Raw genomic sequence first — 18,602 nt, forward strand, 5'->3', positions numbered from 1 at the left:
ACGCTGGTGGCTTGGCGCCTGTTTCGGATTCTGGTTCCCCCCCCCCCCCCCCCCCCCCCCCCCCCCGCTCATGCTGGCTCTGTCTCAAAAATAAATAAAAAAATTAAAAAAAATTTAAAAAAAAAAGAAAAAGAAAAAGATATGTGACTGTGTACATATATGCACACATACACCTTGCAAGGATATCTTTTAAGGAAGAATTTCTCTCACAATATTCTCTCTTTTTTATCTGTATAACAGCATTAATCCCCCAAATTCTGTGGTGAGCTACCCTCTCATCACACCTGATACTGAAAGGTTCTGTTTTCCAAGTTCTAATCTTTGAATCTCAAAACTTTTTTCTCCATCCACTGACTGATGTGACTGACTCAGCTAGTATGGGAGTGAACTTGAAATATGCAGACACTTGGGGAGAAAACAAAGATGTCTACATGATTCTCAACTGGAATGACCAAGGAGCTCAGCTAATAAAGTACCAAGATTGTCTAAATTATCTATTTATGTTATCATCATAAACTCTGAGAATCAGAAATTAACTTAGAAACCATATGGTACACAGAATTCCTTCCACTTTACAGAAAAGAGAATTCAAACTCAGTGAGCCTTGGGGTTTGGGCCAGGCCCCACAGTAAGTCAGTGATAGGGCTGGACTGGAACGCAGGTCTTCTGATTCCCAAGCCAGCGTTCAATCCTAGTCCCCATGTTGGTCAAACGTTCATGACACTGACTTATCTAAGTGTTCGTTGGCAAAATCAACTATCCAATAATTCCTGGGTACCCTGAAAAACTGAAAAGTGCCTGGGAAAAACCTGAAAGAGAATTTCTTAGAAGTTGTTTTTGTTTAGGGGCACCTGGGTGGCTCAGCTGGTTGAGTGTCCGACTCTTGATTTTGGCTCAGGTCATGATCTCACAGTTTGTGAGTTCAAGCCCCATGTCGGGCTCTGAGCTGGCAGTGCAGAGCTTGCTTGGGATTCTCTGTCTCCCTCTCTTTCTGCCCCTCCCCTGCTTGCTTTCTCTCTCTCAAAGGTCAATAAACATTAAAAAAGTTGTTTTTGTTTGATTTAGAGACAACTGAACTTGAAAGAGACTTTTAGATCAATCTGTATGGATTTATTCTTCAGACATCGCTGTGTCCACTGAGAGTGACATTCACATGACTGGGGTGACTTGACAGGCTTCCAAAACCTCCAAAAAACCTTGTGTGACTAGGAGAAGTAAACCATAGATTTTTCTTTTTAATCTACAACTTTTAAAAGTTCAGTGTCAACGGGCTTGGAGAAATAAGTTCAGTCCACACTGAGACTGTAGCAATTGACTTGGGAAGTGTCCACATGCAAACAGAGTGAGATTTTCCAAATGCCAAACCAGACATGTGTTTCCTACTCATGTGCTTTCAGCAAAAGGCCAAATCTCTTAAGGACATTTAAGGACATCTCTTATGATGTCCCTCCAACTCAGGTCACATCTGATTTCAGCAAAAACACCAGTTTATTCCTGGCTTCTGTTCTACAGAACTGAACATGGCGTTCCTTGGTTTCTTGGTCTCTCGTAACAGGTACTGGCTCTCACGGCAGTGCCAGTGGGCATGCTTTCCATGCTCTTTCCACGTTTGCTTCTCACGTGCCACAACCATGAGGCAGGGTCATGTGTGCTGCTGGGTCTGTGCTGCTGGGTACTCTGATAACCCCAATAGCCTACACACCAGCAAGAAGCATCAATAAAGCCCCACCTGAAGGGGGCTTGCTTTCTCTCTCTCTTACAAGAAGTTGTAAGCTTTCTTGGCCCCAAGTGACAAGGGGTTATAAATCCTCCGTCAAAGGGAACCTCCATGGGGGTAACTGGAGAGTTGCCATTTGGCAAAGAAGAGTAAGGAAGAAAAGTGAGTTCCACTTTTTAAAAACAATTAATGCAAAGAAACAGCATTGCCAGGGGGCACCTGGGTGGCTCAGTCGGTTAAGCATCCCCAGACTTAAGTTCAGGTCATGATCTCACGGTCTGTGAGTTTGAGTCCCGCATTGGGCTCTGTGCTGATGGCTCAGAGCCTGGAGCCTGCTTCAGATTCTGTGTCTCCCTCTCTCTCTCTCTCTCTGCCCCTCCCCACTCATACTCTGTCTCTCTCTCTCTCTCTCAAAAATAAATAAACATTAAAAAAAAGAAAAAAAGAAAGAAAGAACACGCCAGAATTAACAGCTATTAGTGGCACATTAACGCCAGATCCAGTAGAGAAATCTAATAATCCATCCAGAGCATGAAGGATGGGGGTAATTTGCAGAAAAGAAAGAGGTTTTGACAATTTTTATAATTTGTAAATTATTTCCCAAAAACCTATTCTGCAAACTTCTCTCCTTGAAGTGGCACAAAATGTATAGTGAACATGATCTTTAAGAGTGACGCTATAATTCAGTAAACTTGCTACTATCTAGCATTATCAGGAGTGGGATATCTTAGCTCATCAAATATCATCTGTATCTTAGACAGATGTCTGATGTTTTCAAATAAACCTGATTTTTAAATAGTCAACCTCAGTGTAGTTTACTCTTTCACTGATGGTCAGAACTCTATTCTAGGGCATCTTCATGAACAGGAATTAGCATTCTAATGCAGAGACAACAAAAGGGCCTAGCGTAGGGAGTTCTCGCTGGATGACAAGATTTTCTCAATAAAGAATCCATTGGATAATAACCACGCTACTTTTTCAATGGGTTTAACACTTCATTCCGTAGGTGGAACACCACTGTGAGGGAGGCTATACCTCTCTTCAGTACTAACGCCACTCACCTAAAAGTAAAGCAGACTAATTAAGCCATTCTGAGTTAAGTCTGCTGTTTCACGCTTGATGAAAATAATTTTGTTTACCACAATTATGTGGATGTCTCCATGCAATGCGTAATTAGCACAGTAACAACACACACGGGAATATTAGTTCTGTACCCCCGCCCCCACGTTTGTTGACTTACTGTGCATAATAACTGGGATTGAGACTGTAACAGGATCTGAGAATAGACCCCTTGGTATCTGGTAACATTTTCGGAGCGAGGCGTTCCTCTGTGACAGCAAGTGCCCGACAGGGCAGCGCTCTTGTGTTCTGCTGGCAAAAGCTCATATGCTTTGGAAAGAAGACGACTGGCTGGAGAGGGGCATTAGGCCTGTTCTCCAACGGACAGGAGTTGCTTGTAGAAAATGAAGTTGGTAGCATAAAGAAAGGGACATTTATTCTATTCTCCAATTTATCACCAGATAATTTTTTAAACTGTGAGGAAAAGCAGACTGCGACCCTGATCGTAGCATATGTGGATATTTGGGTAGGAGCTCAGATTTACATTTTGGCACCAAAGGTTCCACATTCAGGCCCTCAAATCAAGCACTATCCACGCAAGAGTCTCTACTGTGTTTCCATTATGACCCAGCATGCCCTGGTCCTTAGATCTGGTCACTTCATCTTGAAGCTGTCAAGCAAGGACTGGAGGGCAAGAACAGGAAATAATGATTCTGGTGCAAGTGCAACCATTCTTCTAGAACAGGAACAGCAGAGTAGTGACACATAACAAACATTAACATGCCCGATGGAGGCGTCCACAGAGCAATCAAGCGAGCTATCAAAAAAAACTGAGGGTTATGGCAAATGAAAATGAAACGCATCACAACCAATTATTCAGAGAAATAGATTACAAAAATATTCTCCTTTCATTGTCCCATGAACTAAAAATAATAAAACCAAAGGTCTATTCTTACCAGTATTCCTTTTAGCTCATTCACTGCACTCTCAGAGCCTTTTGAAGATTCTGGCTACAATTTTAAAAAGAAAGCACAATTAGTAATTCAGTTTTAAAAGTCTAAACCGAGATTTTTACGGGGCAAAGTGTTGGCAACCTATATGGACTACTGGGGTTTTTTTGTTGTTTTTTTTTTTAAGTGAGGTCTATGTCTCACGGTTAGGAAAAAAGATTAGACATGTTAGTGTTCCCAAGTGGCAGTTAAACAGACAGTTAGGAGAAACAGTCAAGGCATAAGGACTCGAGCTAGCATCTTCTCAATGTCATTTTGTTACTTCCTGTCGTCACCACACAGAGAAAAGATTTCGATTCCAAAGATTCAATTTCAAAGTATTCAGAACTTTTTACACGGAACTGTTCTCCACTCGCGTGGCCGGGCCTCTAACAGCGAGCGACGACCAGGAAGGCAGCAGCACAGAGCAGGAAGCAAGCGACAGGGCAGAAACCTCTCTCAGCTCCGACAGCTCCAGGCAGAGGCCGCGGGGCCTGCTGCGGGGATCTCAGGACGGAGCCAGGGGCAGGGGTCGGCCAAGAACCGGGCTTCACGGGAGAACATTAGCATCACCGGCTACCGAAGCGGTTAGAAAGCTCAGAGGGCTTCTCTTCTGGCCACACTGTGAACACAGCGATTTGAAATGCAGTTCTGGGTAATGTCTGCCCGCCCCTCACTCCCTCACAGTCTCCGTGGATCCCTCCACTAATTCACCGGAGGGAAAATCTAGCACGAGGTTTTCAAAGAAAGACCCGGGATCTCCTCCCCTGTCCCACTTCCTTCCACAGGGGACGGAGATGAAGAGAAAGCCTGCGGGGGACTCCCTGGCCTCTGGTTCCTGGAAAAGAGGCAAAGCTAATTTCTCTCGCATCAAGAAATGGGAAGTGATTAACAGCGACCTATAACCCTTTCCTCTCAAAAGTTATTGAAGGAATAAGATCCTGTTCCAATTTTTTAAAAGTGGACAGTGAGAGGGAAAGAGGGAATGGGAGGGAGAGGTAGAAAGGGGAGGGTGGGGGGGGAAGGGAGGGAGAGAGAGGTTTGCTGCTCATGTACAGATTAGACCAAGACATTCAACTTTCGCAGCCTGCGCTTTCTGGGACATACGCATGCCACCAGCGCCAGTCCTAAGTGCCAGTCAAAAGCTCTAAGACACTACTTATAACCACAACGGTATCAACAACAAACGTCAAGGAATTTAGAAAAGATGCAGTTAAATTAGTATTCTTAAGGCAGGCTTGACTTCTGCAGGTAAACTGTTCGGGCGATTACGGCTGAACAAGCGCCCGGGGCTATGTGCCACTCGGGCACCCTGGGTGAAGGCAGGAGCCTGGGCGAGCCTGGCCGGCAAGCACTCTCATAGCTCGTGACCTTGCAGGAAAGCACCGAGGCCCTGGGGGTGGGGGTGGGGGTGGGGGTGTCTGGAGGCGCATGCAGTGGCTTGTTTCCAGGGTTACTGACCAGGTCATTCAGCACTACATCTACGTGATTAAGGATTACCGGCGGAAAACCCAGTCGTCCACTGATCCTTGAGCAGTTGTTCTCCAGTTTGAACTGACATTAACTAATGTGTAACTGTTGGAAGAGGCAGGGCAGGAAAGAAGAAGGACAAAGTGATACTCTGAGAATGAAGGGACATCCGCAACAGCGACGGCTTAGGACTTAACACGTTCTCGACGTTTTTCTCTCTAAACTAATTTTGTTTCTTTAGGATGCCGTGTTTTCCTCTAGTCCGTTTGGTTTAGCTTATTCTTTTCAAGACAGTTGTGACTTGAAAGTCTTAAATAGGACTTCGTTTCAAAGATTCCACTTAGAGCCCCCATTTTCAAGTGGTTCCACGCTTCGGTCCGTGTGAGCCCGACAACAGTCCCGTGGGTCGGAGAGGGCCGGGGCTCCGCCCGTTCGGGGGAGAGTTGGGCCTGGGAAGCAGGGGAGCGGGCCCGGCCCCACCTCCAGCAACAGGACGCTCCACACACCAGACACCAGCGCTCAACACTCGTGCCAGACTGTCTACACCCTATCCCTTACCTGGAGAACTGCTCCCAGAGCACAGCACAGACCGGCACTCCACGCGGCTGGCCAAAGCTTCCATTTCACTGGACGGGAATCTACTCTCCCAGTGGGGTATTTTGCCCTCTTTCCATCCCCCTTTCTGTGGACAGCCCGGGGCACGACAACTCCTGCCTTGCCTGGCTACCTCGCCTGCCTATGACCAAGTGGCAACTACTAAGGCCAGCAGAATTTGCACCCAACAGTTGTGCTCCTTGGGGACACTGAAGCAGGTAAACGGGGGCATCCGTGAGAGTCAGAAAGAGCCTTAAAGTTTGGTTTAAAAGAAGAAGAAGAAAGAGGACCAACCTGATGATGCTTTTTTACAGGAAGGAAACGAAAAAACATTTCTCAAGACAAACACCAAAAACTCTGTTCTTAGGTCTGTTTAAATGGGACACACCTACAAAGAGACAGAGGCACTGAACTAGATTCTAGGTGCTTCCATAGACCTTGGCGCTCACTGTGGTCTAGTTTGGAAGACGGCTGGTGATAGATACACACAAAATTTTTTCCTCAAACTGTCCTGGAACAGGTTTGTAAAATTAGTAAAAACAATCCGATGAACCTCACCGTTTTTCAGAAGTCGGCTTAGGTCTGTTGTGACATCATCATGTGAGGCCACCTGCCCACCCAGCCCTCCTCTACTTCACACTCAAACAGAAGCCTCAGGAAGGCAAGGATTTTTGTCTCCTTTGTTTACTGCTTTATCTCCAGTGCCTAACCAGTACCTGGCACAGAGCAGATACTCAATAAATACTTGTTGAATTACACAAAAGAACCAGGAATTAAAGAAAAGAAAGGGTGTAATAATTATTTGTTTGGCATAACCGTTCAGATCAAGCAGAGGAGGGCACCCTGCTTAAGTAATCTCTACAACCAGTGTGGAGCTCGAACTCACAACCCTGAGATCAACAGTCACTTGCTCTACTGACTGAGCCAGCCAGGTGCCCCCACTTTCTCTCTACAGGGATTTAGGTCAACGGTGGCTCAGAGTTCTCCTGAAATGTGTTTGTAGAAAAGTAAAGGCTTTTACGACACATCAGTCTCATCCTAAGATTTCACAGTCAGTCCTGATGCAGCTTTCATCAAACTTGGAACTTGTACACTTGCGAAAGGAAACATCACGGGAGGGGAAGAATTAGTCATCGCGTACCTTTGCCTTCGGTCTAGCTGTCTGATTCACTGGCCTAAGATGAACTCCCTTTTTAATTCTATCCATCATCTCTTCGACGGCTTGCCTCTTCAGATCCGTGACTTCTTCGGCTGTCAAAGAACACACATGTAAATCATCTTATGTTACAGGAAAACAGCTACTTGCTATTTTTGGTGACTTAGGAAACCTGCACGTTGTAATTAACCACAGTGTTTTTTCAGACCAAATCACAAAACATCGCATAACAATTTACAGAGGTTAGCAGCTACCAGGTAGCCACACTTTTTTTTTTAATTAAAAAAAAAAATCCTATAATAAAAGATCTGTTTTTTAAAAATACAGTTCTAAAATCTGAGGTCTAATTTGTAGCCTGGAAGTCAATATTGGCTCATCTCTGTTAAATAAGTGAACAGAATTTGTTCCATTTGTCAGCATAATGATAGACTTACATTTCTCCAGCTTTGTACCCCAAATAATCATTCATCTTTGCCTCCGTGATGTTTTTAGAACTTATAACATCCTATGTCAAAGGAATCAGCCCAAAGAAGGAATAACTATCAAAAAGCCCATTTGAAAATAAAAGATAAAAGAGATCTGTTAACTTGCCACAGTCAGAAGATGAATAGCAAATAGGTGAAATCTATTTTTAAATTGCCATCTTTTATTTAGGAATCACAACGGAAGGAAACATTCACACAACCCTTTTTCGAGTCTTTTAAAACTGTCAATGTTAAAAGAAAACACACACCCAGAAATGATTGCAATTAAGTAATTAAATTTGATTTAAAAAATTTCAACTGTCTATTGTCTAACCTTTGCACGATTTTGCTACAAAAACAATGAAGCTGCTGAAATATGCATCAATTAGATGAATATAGCTGAGGTGGGCTTAACGCTATTGATTAGAATAATGAAATCTGTCTCTTGCACAACAGCTTGACCAAAGAAGGCACTGAATCACGTTTGGAACATTTATCACCATTAATGCCATTCTAGATCTTGTGTTTACACCCGCCTCATTCATTGCAACCGATATATTTAAGTTTAAATACCTCATAAAGGCCTTCCACTTGGGCTCTCTGGAACACTCCACAGTGTGGGGCATATGGTAGGCACTCAGCAGGTATCTACCTGCTGAATGACTTGTTCAAGTTTTGGCTTTACATGGCTATTAATATTTTTGCTATTTGAGCAGGAATAACCAAATCCCAAAGGACGACTTGTAAATGGAGGCCATCATAACAATGACCCCAAGCCAATGGACAGGAGTGTTGGGCTTTGCACTAATGAGGCCTACGTTATGGCTTCTTTTTCTGCCACGTGGCCTTCACGCTAACACAGAGTAGCTATTCCTCGTACGTCGTGCCTAGGGGAGCAACTAGATGAGTCCAGAAGGTTTTACCATCCTCACCTCAGCAGCACCTCAGTGACAGGATCACTGCTCTATTCATTAAACAACCTAGGTCTTCTGGTACAGTCCTGACTTCAGATAGGGTCCTGTCATCTCCACAGGCCACTGAAATGCTGGGAATGAAAAGTTCTCAATACCCAAATAGCATTTTTCAGATCCAGATGGCAAGGAAGCACCCTTCACCAGGCAACATGGGAAACATGGCAACAAAGTCAATAAATGAAAGAAGGCAAGACTGTGGGTTGATCAACTGTATGCCTTTAAGTAGCATTTTCTCGGGCAGCTTCTGCTGACGGCTCCCCAGTCAACAAGGGGACAGATAAGAATATCACTCGGGATAGAGATTTACTCCTTCATTAATTCATTCACTCACTCACTCATTCGGTATCTGAATACCCATTATGCACCATGCAGTGCTTTGGCTGACCCTATTCAAAGTCAGGGGAGACACAAACCCAGGTCTGCCATTCGAGCACCTGGTATGGGTATGGAAGTTATTCCTTGGAATTTTTTTTTTTAATCCTAAAAAAAACCATTTGATTTTCAGAAAGCCTGCCATTTGGAGTGAGCCTTAAGAAGAGCTGCATGGCAACAGGAACACTGCCGACAAACAGATTAGCACTCTGTAAGGAATGACTGAAACCCAATTAAATGCACCATACAAAAACTAATTAAGGCAGACAGATGGAGAATTATGGTCAACACCATTCAAATCTGCTGCAGCATCTAACATAACAGGAATTTAAAGTAGTTTCTTATTTTTGCTTGCCAGAATCATAGTGATAATTCAGAGAAGGACCACTATCTGTATTGTGTACAGATTATAAACCGGGCTTTAATTTCTTGGTCTTTTTCAAAGGTAAAGGCTTAATTGGTCTTAAGAAAAAGAAATCACTCTTATCAGATCCCCTACTCGGGCACAATACAAGGGCAACGCTAGGTTAGCTACACAAGCTTTCTCTCTCACCGACCCTGTTTTTGAACTAGCAAAAAGCAATCTATACGAACTTCTCAACTATTAAGCAGTTCTAATAAATCTGCAAGAATCACCTACAGAGAGCTCATGGCATGTTTTGTAATTCTTTCTGCGATCCCGCAGTTGGTAATTGTCTCACAAAAGCATGTAATCAGAAGGACAATAGAAATATGCAGGATGCTGGAGATTAAAGAAAAGGGACCAATGAAGACAACAGGTCTAATGTCACCGAACTGCCACAGGAAAATCAAATCAAGTGTTCTTTGAGTTAGTGCTTCAAGGTCAGTCTTGGATCAGAAAGCTACATGTAATTAATTGAGGCTTAAAGTTTAAGACCCACTTGAAAAATAAGTTTGTTCCTCAAAGAAAAGACCCACAGACAAAACCATCACCTTGTTGCTCAATAAAACCTTTTGTTATTACCTACAAGAAAGGAAAATGATTTTTTTTAAATTCCACAGGATTACTTTTCTCTTTCACTAACATTTTCTAAAAGGCATTTAAAAACAATCTTATGCCATCACGATGGACAAAATTTCTAAACAACGCATCATGGTTGAATGAGTTTGAGTGTGACGTAAGGTCATAACGTTAAGGATATTCCCTTAACTACAGTGATTACAAGAGCCTCCCGAATGAGGACTACTACCCCTCAAAGGGTAGCTGGAACCTTGTCCTTTTTTTTGTTTTTGTTTTTTTAAGCTAACATTGTGAGTACTTTCTATATGCTCGATACTACTCTAAACAGTGTACATGTTAGGAGACTCGTTAATTCTCACAAGCACCCTATGAAATAGGAACTACGATTTTCTCCATTCAGTAGGTTAGCAAACTGAGGTAAGACAATACCAACATATTAATGACCTAAATATATGACAAAACAGCAAGCATACCTCTGAAATCTCAGAACTTGTTCAATAAATGCATTCTTATCAAAATTAGAGTTATTAACTTCAAAGTTTGTTATTTCTTATATTTGACCTAAAAACTACTTCTAGAATATTCCACAGACCTACCCCTACAATCAAGCTTTTTTTTTTTTAATGTTTATTTATTTTTGAGACAGAGAGAGACGGAGCATGAATGGGGGAGGGTCAGAGAGAGGGAGACACAAAATCTGAAACAGGCTCCAGACTCTGAGCTGTCAGCACAGAGCCCGACGCGGGGCTTGAACTCATGGACCGCAAGATCATGACCTGAGCCGAAGTCAGCTGCTTAACCGACTGAGCCACCCAGGCGCCCCTACAATCAAGCTTTTTAAGAGCCATTAGTAATAATAGTTTCTTCATTCATCAGCTCTGAGAAGCATATCAAGTAGCTAGTGAAAGCCACCATAAGATGCTAACAAAAGATAATACTGTTAGTAAGACTGGTCTCTACTTAAATGCAAACTCCAAGGTGTTACAGACGACCCCAACGTCTGATGCTCTGTACTTACTCATCATGAATTTAATCACTGTTGATTTATTCATTTAACAACTAGCTTTTAGTTTGAACTACTAACAAGTCACTATAAATAAATACCTTGCCAGACAGAGAGAAGCTCCAACCACGTATGGCTGTGGTCCATATCACTTAAGGCAGTATAGTTTTAGGGTGGCTTCAGTTTAAAATCTCATGAGCGACTTCTGGATCAGGAACGTGATATCCCAGGTAATAATCCAATAGCTCAAGAATGAGGGAGAGACTACTGCCCCATTTCATGAATTGTAAATGAAGTATCACTTTCATTTCAAGGAAAACTGTATGGTTTCTGAGACTGGGGGTTAAGAAGCTCAGAACTTTTTTTTGTTTTGTTTTAACTTTAAGGGTGCTGTGGGGGTTGACAAGCTAATAATGTAATTTACTTAGACAGGGAAATCATTTTATGCTGACTGCCCTGCCAACCCTCTAAGACTTACCAACTGTCCCAAAACAAGATGGAAACACAGCTTTCATTTGTAATGGTGCTGCGAGGTTCCGGCTAGGAAAGATAGGGTCGGGTCTAAACCTGGATTCATTGAAGATGCATATAAGGGGCGCCTGGGTGGCGCAGTTGGTTAAGCGTCCGACTTCAGCCAGGTCACGATCTCGCGATCCGTGAGTTCGAGCCCTGCGTCAGGCTCTGGACTGATGGCTCGGAGCCTGGAGCCTGTTTCCGGTTCTGTGTCTCCCTCTCTCTCTGCCCCTCCCCCGTTCATGCTCTGTCTCTCTCTGTCCGAAAATAAATACACGTTGAAGATGCATATAAGCTGTGGGAGACCTGCAGACAGGAGTAAGCCCTCAAAGAGCTTGCAATCTCTTCAGGAGGAGAGATGTAGAAACACCACAGCGGAGGCTGGGGGATGGGACATTACAAAGTCCGAAGCAAAAAGCTATAGCAACACAGAGCAATGAGCCAACACTCATAAATAAGGGTGGCTCAGTCGGTTAAGCGGCCACTTCAACTCAGGTTACAATCTCACAGTTCAGGGATTTGAGCCCCACATAGGGCTGTGTGCTGACAGCTCAGAGCCTGGAGCCTGCTTCAGATTCTGTGTCTCCCTCTTTCTCTGCCCCTCCCCCACTCACGCTCTGTCTCTCTCTCTCTCAGAACTAAATAAACATTAAAAAAAAAATAAGTGGCAGTGGAGGAAGAGCCTGGAACCTGCACAGGAGAGGCAGAATTATAACCCCTTGCCAGAGAAAGCTCTGAGTAGACTAAAGGCAGCAGGCAATGCTGGAATGAGGAAAGACAGAGCAAGCGCACAGGGGGCCTCGAGGTAATGGTCCAGTCATAAGGAGGAGCAGAATGTAGACAAATGAGGCTGAGGTAACAGCAGAGAACCATCGATAAGCAGCCTACAGGGTCTGGACTCTATTCTGATGCAGTGAGAAGCGTAGCACTGTCACAGAACGTGGGACAACGGATCTGAGAATGTCACCCTGCCAGTGGCAGGAAAGCGGCTGGCCTGGATCAATGAACCTGGGGGGTAGGAAAAGGGGGCCAAGAAGTCTGTACCAGCCTGGGCTCGAACCGGGCAAATCCACCACGCTTTGCAACTAACAGCTGCCGAGCACACGTGCTGAGCTTTGTGTGGGTTCTACCGGTCTCCGCTGCTCTCCGTGTGGCTGCGCACCCCTGCCCGCAGCCCTGTGAGCCGATGACTCTACTCCTGGCCGCCCAGTGCCTCTGCTCGATGGGCAAGCTCTTCTTCCCCCACTCCCGTCTCTTCATGTGATCTTCCACTTCTCCCTCTCCAGTGAGCCAGAGTCCTGGGAATCGCACCTCTCAGAGTCGCTCCTGGATTTGCCACTTCTTTGTGTCTCTACTGCAACCACCCTCCCCTCATCTGAGCCAGCCGGCATCTGAATGACGGACAGCCTCTCCTCATCCCCTCATTCCTCTGCGGTCTGCTCTCTGTCCTCTTGCTGCCGACAGCGGGATGGCTTTAACAAGACCCATCTCATCATGTCACACCCCTACTTAAAACTCCTACTGCCCTTAGGATACATTTTGAAACCTTGACCACAGCCTCCACAATCTGGCTCACAGCTCCTCTCTCGCACCCCATGTTCCAGAAATACCAACCTTTGTTCAGTTTCCTGATAGGCCAAGCTCCCTCCCCTCTTTGGACCTTGAATCTGTTGCCCCTCTACGTGAACTTTTATTCTAAATACCCTCACCCTGACTTGCTAAATCCAAACTGCCCAGCATAGGCATCGCTTCCTGAAACCGGCAGCCCGCCTCCATCCTTTCTTAGAAACCTCTGCTCTTCCTCCAAGTGATCACCCTTGTTTACTTCCTGTCTCCCCCACTCAATGTAACTTCTGTATCTTCTGTCTCCAGTACACAGCACGGCACCAGTAGACAGCAGGTGCCTGATCAAGGTTCAGCTCACTTGCTATCAACTCTAAAAACCCCTCCCCAAACCCCTCACCTGGAATCACTCCCTCTCTTTCCTTAACACATCAGCCTGTAAACTGCCCCATCCTGTAAAGACACATCCCAGCAGAATGCACGTTACAGGGACGTGATCTAGACAATGAGCTGCTTAAAGGCAGTGGCATCTTGTTCCTTCTTATCAGCTGTTAAGTTCACATTTCTCCCCAAACTGCTCACGGTCAAAGAACTCAAAAAGGACGTATGTTACCGAAAAACTGGGCTAAAACCACTGAAAGCAAACCAAACGGGGTGAGAATTACTTGTTTCTGGTTGAGCTGCTTTTTCTTTCTTAGCACTACTGCCGCTGGGATGGGATCGCTTCCGGATCATGGACATGAGGGATCTTTGGGAGAAAGAAGAAGAATAACAGGAGGTTACTGGGTGCTTGATGATCCAAGAAATAAAATGTACTGATTCAAAATAATCAGTAAAAATCCAATTCTTCTCAAGGTACGTAAATGCCAGAATTTAGGAGTCTATTTACCACTTTTAGTAAGTTATTAAACTTTTCATCACTTTAGGGAAGAGAAAGATGTCTCATCCCTTTCTGCATGAAACCATCTAATTATTCAAAGCAAATTAATGACTCAAAGAAGGGGCCACTATAATCACCAATATGACGCAAAGTAAAACAAATACAGAAAACGGTGTCAATATCCATACCCCAAGTTCAGAAACAGCCATCTATGTAATACATTTGAGGGAAAGGGAAGGCTGAAAGAAATAGGGGATGCTCTCAGTAAATATCTATTTGTGAAATATGGGCATAAAAACCTCTGAATCTGAATGACACAGACCAGATACTTAAGGGATAAAATACATTTAGACCACAGTCTCTCTGGCCCATGTTTTTAACATCTGTACGAAATCCAAATCATGACAAATTTGACCACATTAAAATTTTAAGATCTCCATGTAATAAAAGACACCGTAAAGAATAAAAAAGAAACTCTACAGATCAATGAGAAAAAGCAGGCAATCCTACAGAAAAAATCGACAGAAGCCTTGAAACTCCATAAATGAAGATGTCCTAACTTCCCAAACACACACAGAAAAAGTGCTTGACTTCATTAGTGACTAGGAAAACACAAATGAAACCCACACGGATTTAGTTACACTGTCATCAAATGGGCAAGAAACGCTAAGTCTGATAATATCAAGCGTTGGTAGGTTTGTGGAATAACAGGAATTCTCAAACTGAAGACAGTGTAGTAACTGACAATACCACTTCGGAAAACTGGCATCATCCTGTGGAGCTGAAGATACACACATTCTAGGAGCCAGCGACTCCACTTCCGTGGATCTTACAGAAATGCAAGCCCTTGTACACCAGGATGCACGTACGAGAACGTTCATGTAGAATTTCCATAATTTCCTTGAACTGGTAATCACGCAAATGTCTATAAGCACCATAATGGATAAGCACACGGAGACATTCATAAAATGGATTATGTATCCATGAATATGGATGAAGTTCAGCTACACAAGATAACACGGATGAATCTTGCAAAATAACGTAGAGTAAAAAGAACGAGACTCAAATGCAGACAGAAAAATTCTAATCATATAGTCAGGAAAAAAACCATATGTATATTTATAGGAGTTTAGGGATATATATGTAGGCAAGAAATTTTTTTTCTTTCAAAAAGGGATAAAAGGGTAAGAGTCTAGGCCAGTATTTTTCTATTTCTTGATTTGGATGGTGAACACATGGGTGTTCGCTTTATATCATTTTTAAACTGTACATAAGTTGGTGCACACTTCCATATATGTTATCATTCCCCCTCAAAATAGTTTACCAAAAAAACCAAATGGACCGAGAATTCTTGAATTCCTTCAACTACATTATCGATGTCCTCTGTGTGATAAACTGGATTGGACACAATAGTCCTGAGGAGGCCAAGCTGGGAAGGCACAGTGTTGCCTCTAGGAAAAGGGATGCCTGGGCACACACAGCAATACTTGGCTGAGGACAGAACAACTCAGTGTTTCCTAATGACCATAATTTTTCAGATGTTTCTATTTCTTACTTCTGCCTTTAGATTTATTATTAATCCTCAAACTGCCTTTTATGAAAACTCCCAAACACACTGAACAGTCTCTCGCAAAGCACAGTGAAAAGAAAGCACTACGTTCTGCTTTACCCTGTGAGGCTTTCAGAACTTACCAACTGGAAAAAATCAGTCAGTGGACTTTTGACTTCATTTAGTTTGTCTTCTTTGGACTCACGGTGGCCACAAATGGAATTAAATTATTTTCACAAGGAGTTAGAAATCCTTATTTACACAGAACTTTAAAACAAGTATATTTTATTCCAAAAGTTGGGAGAAATGAAATAATGCAAACTTTTTTTGCTCATTTTTCCCATTTTGTGACTGAGGGCAAGGGATATTCGATGTCTAAGGGTTAACATTCCACGGCAGAGGGGGGCTTGGAGAGGGTTGTCCCCAGGTGGGGGCCTCCCCTTACTCTCTCACAACACTCTGTAATGAACCCATTTCTGCTTCTGAAATTTTCAGTGTTGAATTATTGTACGTAAAGATTACAAAGCAGGAAGTTATTTGTACTGTTCGAAATATCTGTGTATATTTACATAAATGAAGTAAAGCACCTAAGTAGATGAGAGAAAGCATTAACTTTAACTATTCTGAATTGAAGTATAGTTGGGAGACTTATATGGTACCCAGAGAATCATCATCCGTAATATTAAAAAAGAGCCCTCTGGGGGCGCCTGGGTGGCGCAGTCGGTTGAGCGTCCGACTTCAGCCAGGTCACCATCTCGCGGTCTGTGAGTTCGAGCCCCGCGTCAGGCTCTGGGCTGATGGCTCAGAGCCTGGAGCCTGTTTCCGATTCTGTGTCTCCCTCTCTCTCTGCCCCTCCCCCGTTCATGCTCTGTCTCTCTCTGTCCCAAAAATAAATAAACGTTGAAAAAAAAAATTAAAAAAAAAAAAAAAAGAGCCCTCTGTCAAGACGGGGCTTAGGTTACAGATAAAGTAGGTCTCCCAGGCCAGATGAGAACACCAGGACAAGGCATTTGGGACTAATAATCCAAACCTCTGGCTAAAACTGCCCCATTTCACAGCCAGTTCAACTGAAGGGATAAAAGCTTCAAGCAAGAGCTCCCAAACCCTGAATGGTTCAGTGGAAGGCATCGACCTTGAAATTCTTTAATAAGCGTTTCTCATGCCCACTGTGATAGTTAATTTTGAGTCAGTCTGATTGGGTCATGAGGTATTCAGATATGGGGTCAAACATTATTCTGGGTGTTTCTGTGAGGGTTTTTGGATAAGACTAACATTTAGATTGGAAGCCTGAGTAAAGCAAACTACTGTTAGTAATGTGGGTGGGCATCAGTTGAAGGCCTCAATAGAACAAAAGGGTGACCACTGCCCAAGTAAGACCGAATTCCTTCTGCCCTCTGGCCTTGAAATTGGGATGTCTGCTTTTTCCTGCTTCCAGACTCAGACTGAAACACTGCCTCTTCCTAGGTCTGGAGGCTGACCGACCTTCAGACTGAAACCACAGCCTAGGCTCTCCTTGTTGGCTCTCTTTCCAACCCACCCCGGGACTTGTCATAGTCCATAATCATGTGAACCAATTCCTTGGAATAAATCTTTTATGTGAATGTATATGATGTATACACATACATGTACATAGGTATATACACACACCCCTACAGGTTCTGTTTCTCTGGAGAATGCCGACTAATACACCAATACACCCAACTCTTCCCCGTGAGCCATGCCTGCCCAGGATCTCTCCTGCGTTCACTACTGTCTATAAAACATGACCAACGTATGCCTTCTTCCTCACTTTCCTCTCTCCCACCTGTCCCCTGGGTCAAAGGAGCAGGCCCTAGTCTTTTTTTTTTCTGCTTTCATTTATATCCATGATCTATGTCGGGGTAAAACAAATGGCTGAGGAACAAAGTTAGAAAACCTTGATTTGTGGATTCAAAGTCCAATGAAACTCAATGCACATGCAAATATATTTCTTTGACAAGAAAGTACTCCTTACCAAAAAAAAACTTCTTTCTACTGAGAAATTACATCTTACACTACTTAAATTCATCTTATAATAAAAATCATTCATGTTATTCAATGAAAATTTTCTTTAAAGGGCCTTATAAAAAAGAGCTCACGCTTTAGACATACATAGTCTGAGTCCTACATTCATTTCTCAGTATAACTGTAAAGTGCTCTTTGGGAAAATACTCTATTTAGGTTACACTTTACTTTTAATTCCAAGGGCTTCAAGATTTGTTAGACTAAAAATTAAAGGCCAACGGCAAGACTATAATCACTTTCTTCACAATTCTCCCTCCTCGTAGACAGAAGTGACCTTTCTTATTGGCTCAAAATTCTACACCTTAGAGAAAGATCAAAGTGATGAATTTCCTATTTTAAATGTCAAATTCAGAATATCTCCAACAGATTTAGCTACCCAGGGCAGAAAAGAATTTAAAATACCTGAAATTCTTTCAATTGACTCTCGGACCGATCACATGTAAAATTATTTTGCCTTGACTACTTCAATGGCTTAAAGTAGATTATGTCATCCCCTACTCAGTAAGGAAAACTAATGAGAATCTTTTTAAAAGGCAAAGTCCCGTTTTCATAGTCATGTGGGAGGAAAATGCTACACTTTCTATTCAGACGGAGCAGCAAAGGTGCAAAGCGTGAATAAATGGCCTCTCTGGGTGAAAGGATTAAACAAAACACATGAGTTAATGAAAGGTAAAAAAAAAAAACAAAAAAAAAAAAAAACAAAAAAACAAAACCGCTAGCAAAATTTTAAATTCCATTTGTTCCAGAATAAATTATACAGAAGCAGCTAGCATCATGACAAGAGGAGGTAAGCTGTCACCAGGGCAAACAGGTTGTCTGACGTAATGCGGGGTGTCAGAATGAAGCACCAGCCGTAAAGGAGGCGATGTTTGAACCCTAGGGTCTATTGTGCTTAATTCAGGCACTCGGGACCATCAAGTCAGCTCAGGCTTCAGAAAAAGTGAATTCTTGTCTGCACAGATGATTCTCTATCACAAGAACGTAAACGTAATATCTTCTTCTTATGGAACGTTCTTCTCTCGGCATTATTAAAGGTTTAAATGTGAGGTTAGGGATAAAACATAATGAGCACTTTTAGCTTAATTACTAGTCTGTGACAATTACTACTGATAAATGTTCGTTTCATTTAGTACTTTGATTTTTAAAGTAAATGAATAAACCGGAGCTTTTCAAATTCAGATCAGGATGCGAAAAGGTAAAAACACCCGAGAAAGGCTCAAAATTTCTTGGTCTTCCGCTTAACGGAAATCCCAGCATCGTGGAGTGAAATTTTA

General features: G+C 43.0%; 1 protein-coding gene across 3 annotated transcripts in view; it reads right to left on the reverse strand.

Moving 5' to 3' along the window:
- The window catches only part of SHTN1 (shootin 1), a 101,978-nt gene that overhangs the window by 23,451 nt on the left and 59,925 nt on the right, over positions 1-18,602 (reverse strand). For all 3 annotated transcript variants that reach the window (XM_040486574.1, XM_040486575.1, XM_040486576.1), the window contains 3 exons: positions 13,522-13,604; positions 6,971-7,080; positions 3,733-3,786 (listed from right to left, as the gene is read on the reverse strand). In XM_040486574.1, coding sequence (XP_040342508.1) covers positions 3,733-3,786; positions 6,971-7,080; positions 13,522-13,604 — 247 coding nt within the window. The remainder of the gene's footprint in view (positions 1-3,732; positions 3,787-6,970; positions 7,081-13,521; positions 13,605-18,602) is intronic.

The sequence above is a fragment of the Herpailurus yagouaroundi genome, unplaced genomic scaffold, assembly GCF_014898765.1.
Source record: "Herpailurus yagouaroundi ecotype Mexico unplaced genomic scaffold, PumYag 163, whole genome shotgun sequence".
NCBI classification, from domain to species: Eukaryota; Metazoa; Chordata; class Mammalia; order Carnivora; family Felidae; genus Herpailurus; species Herpailurus yagouaroundi.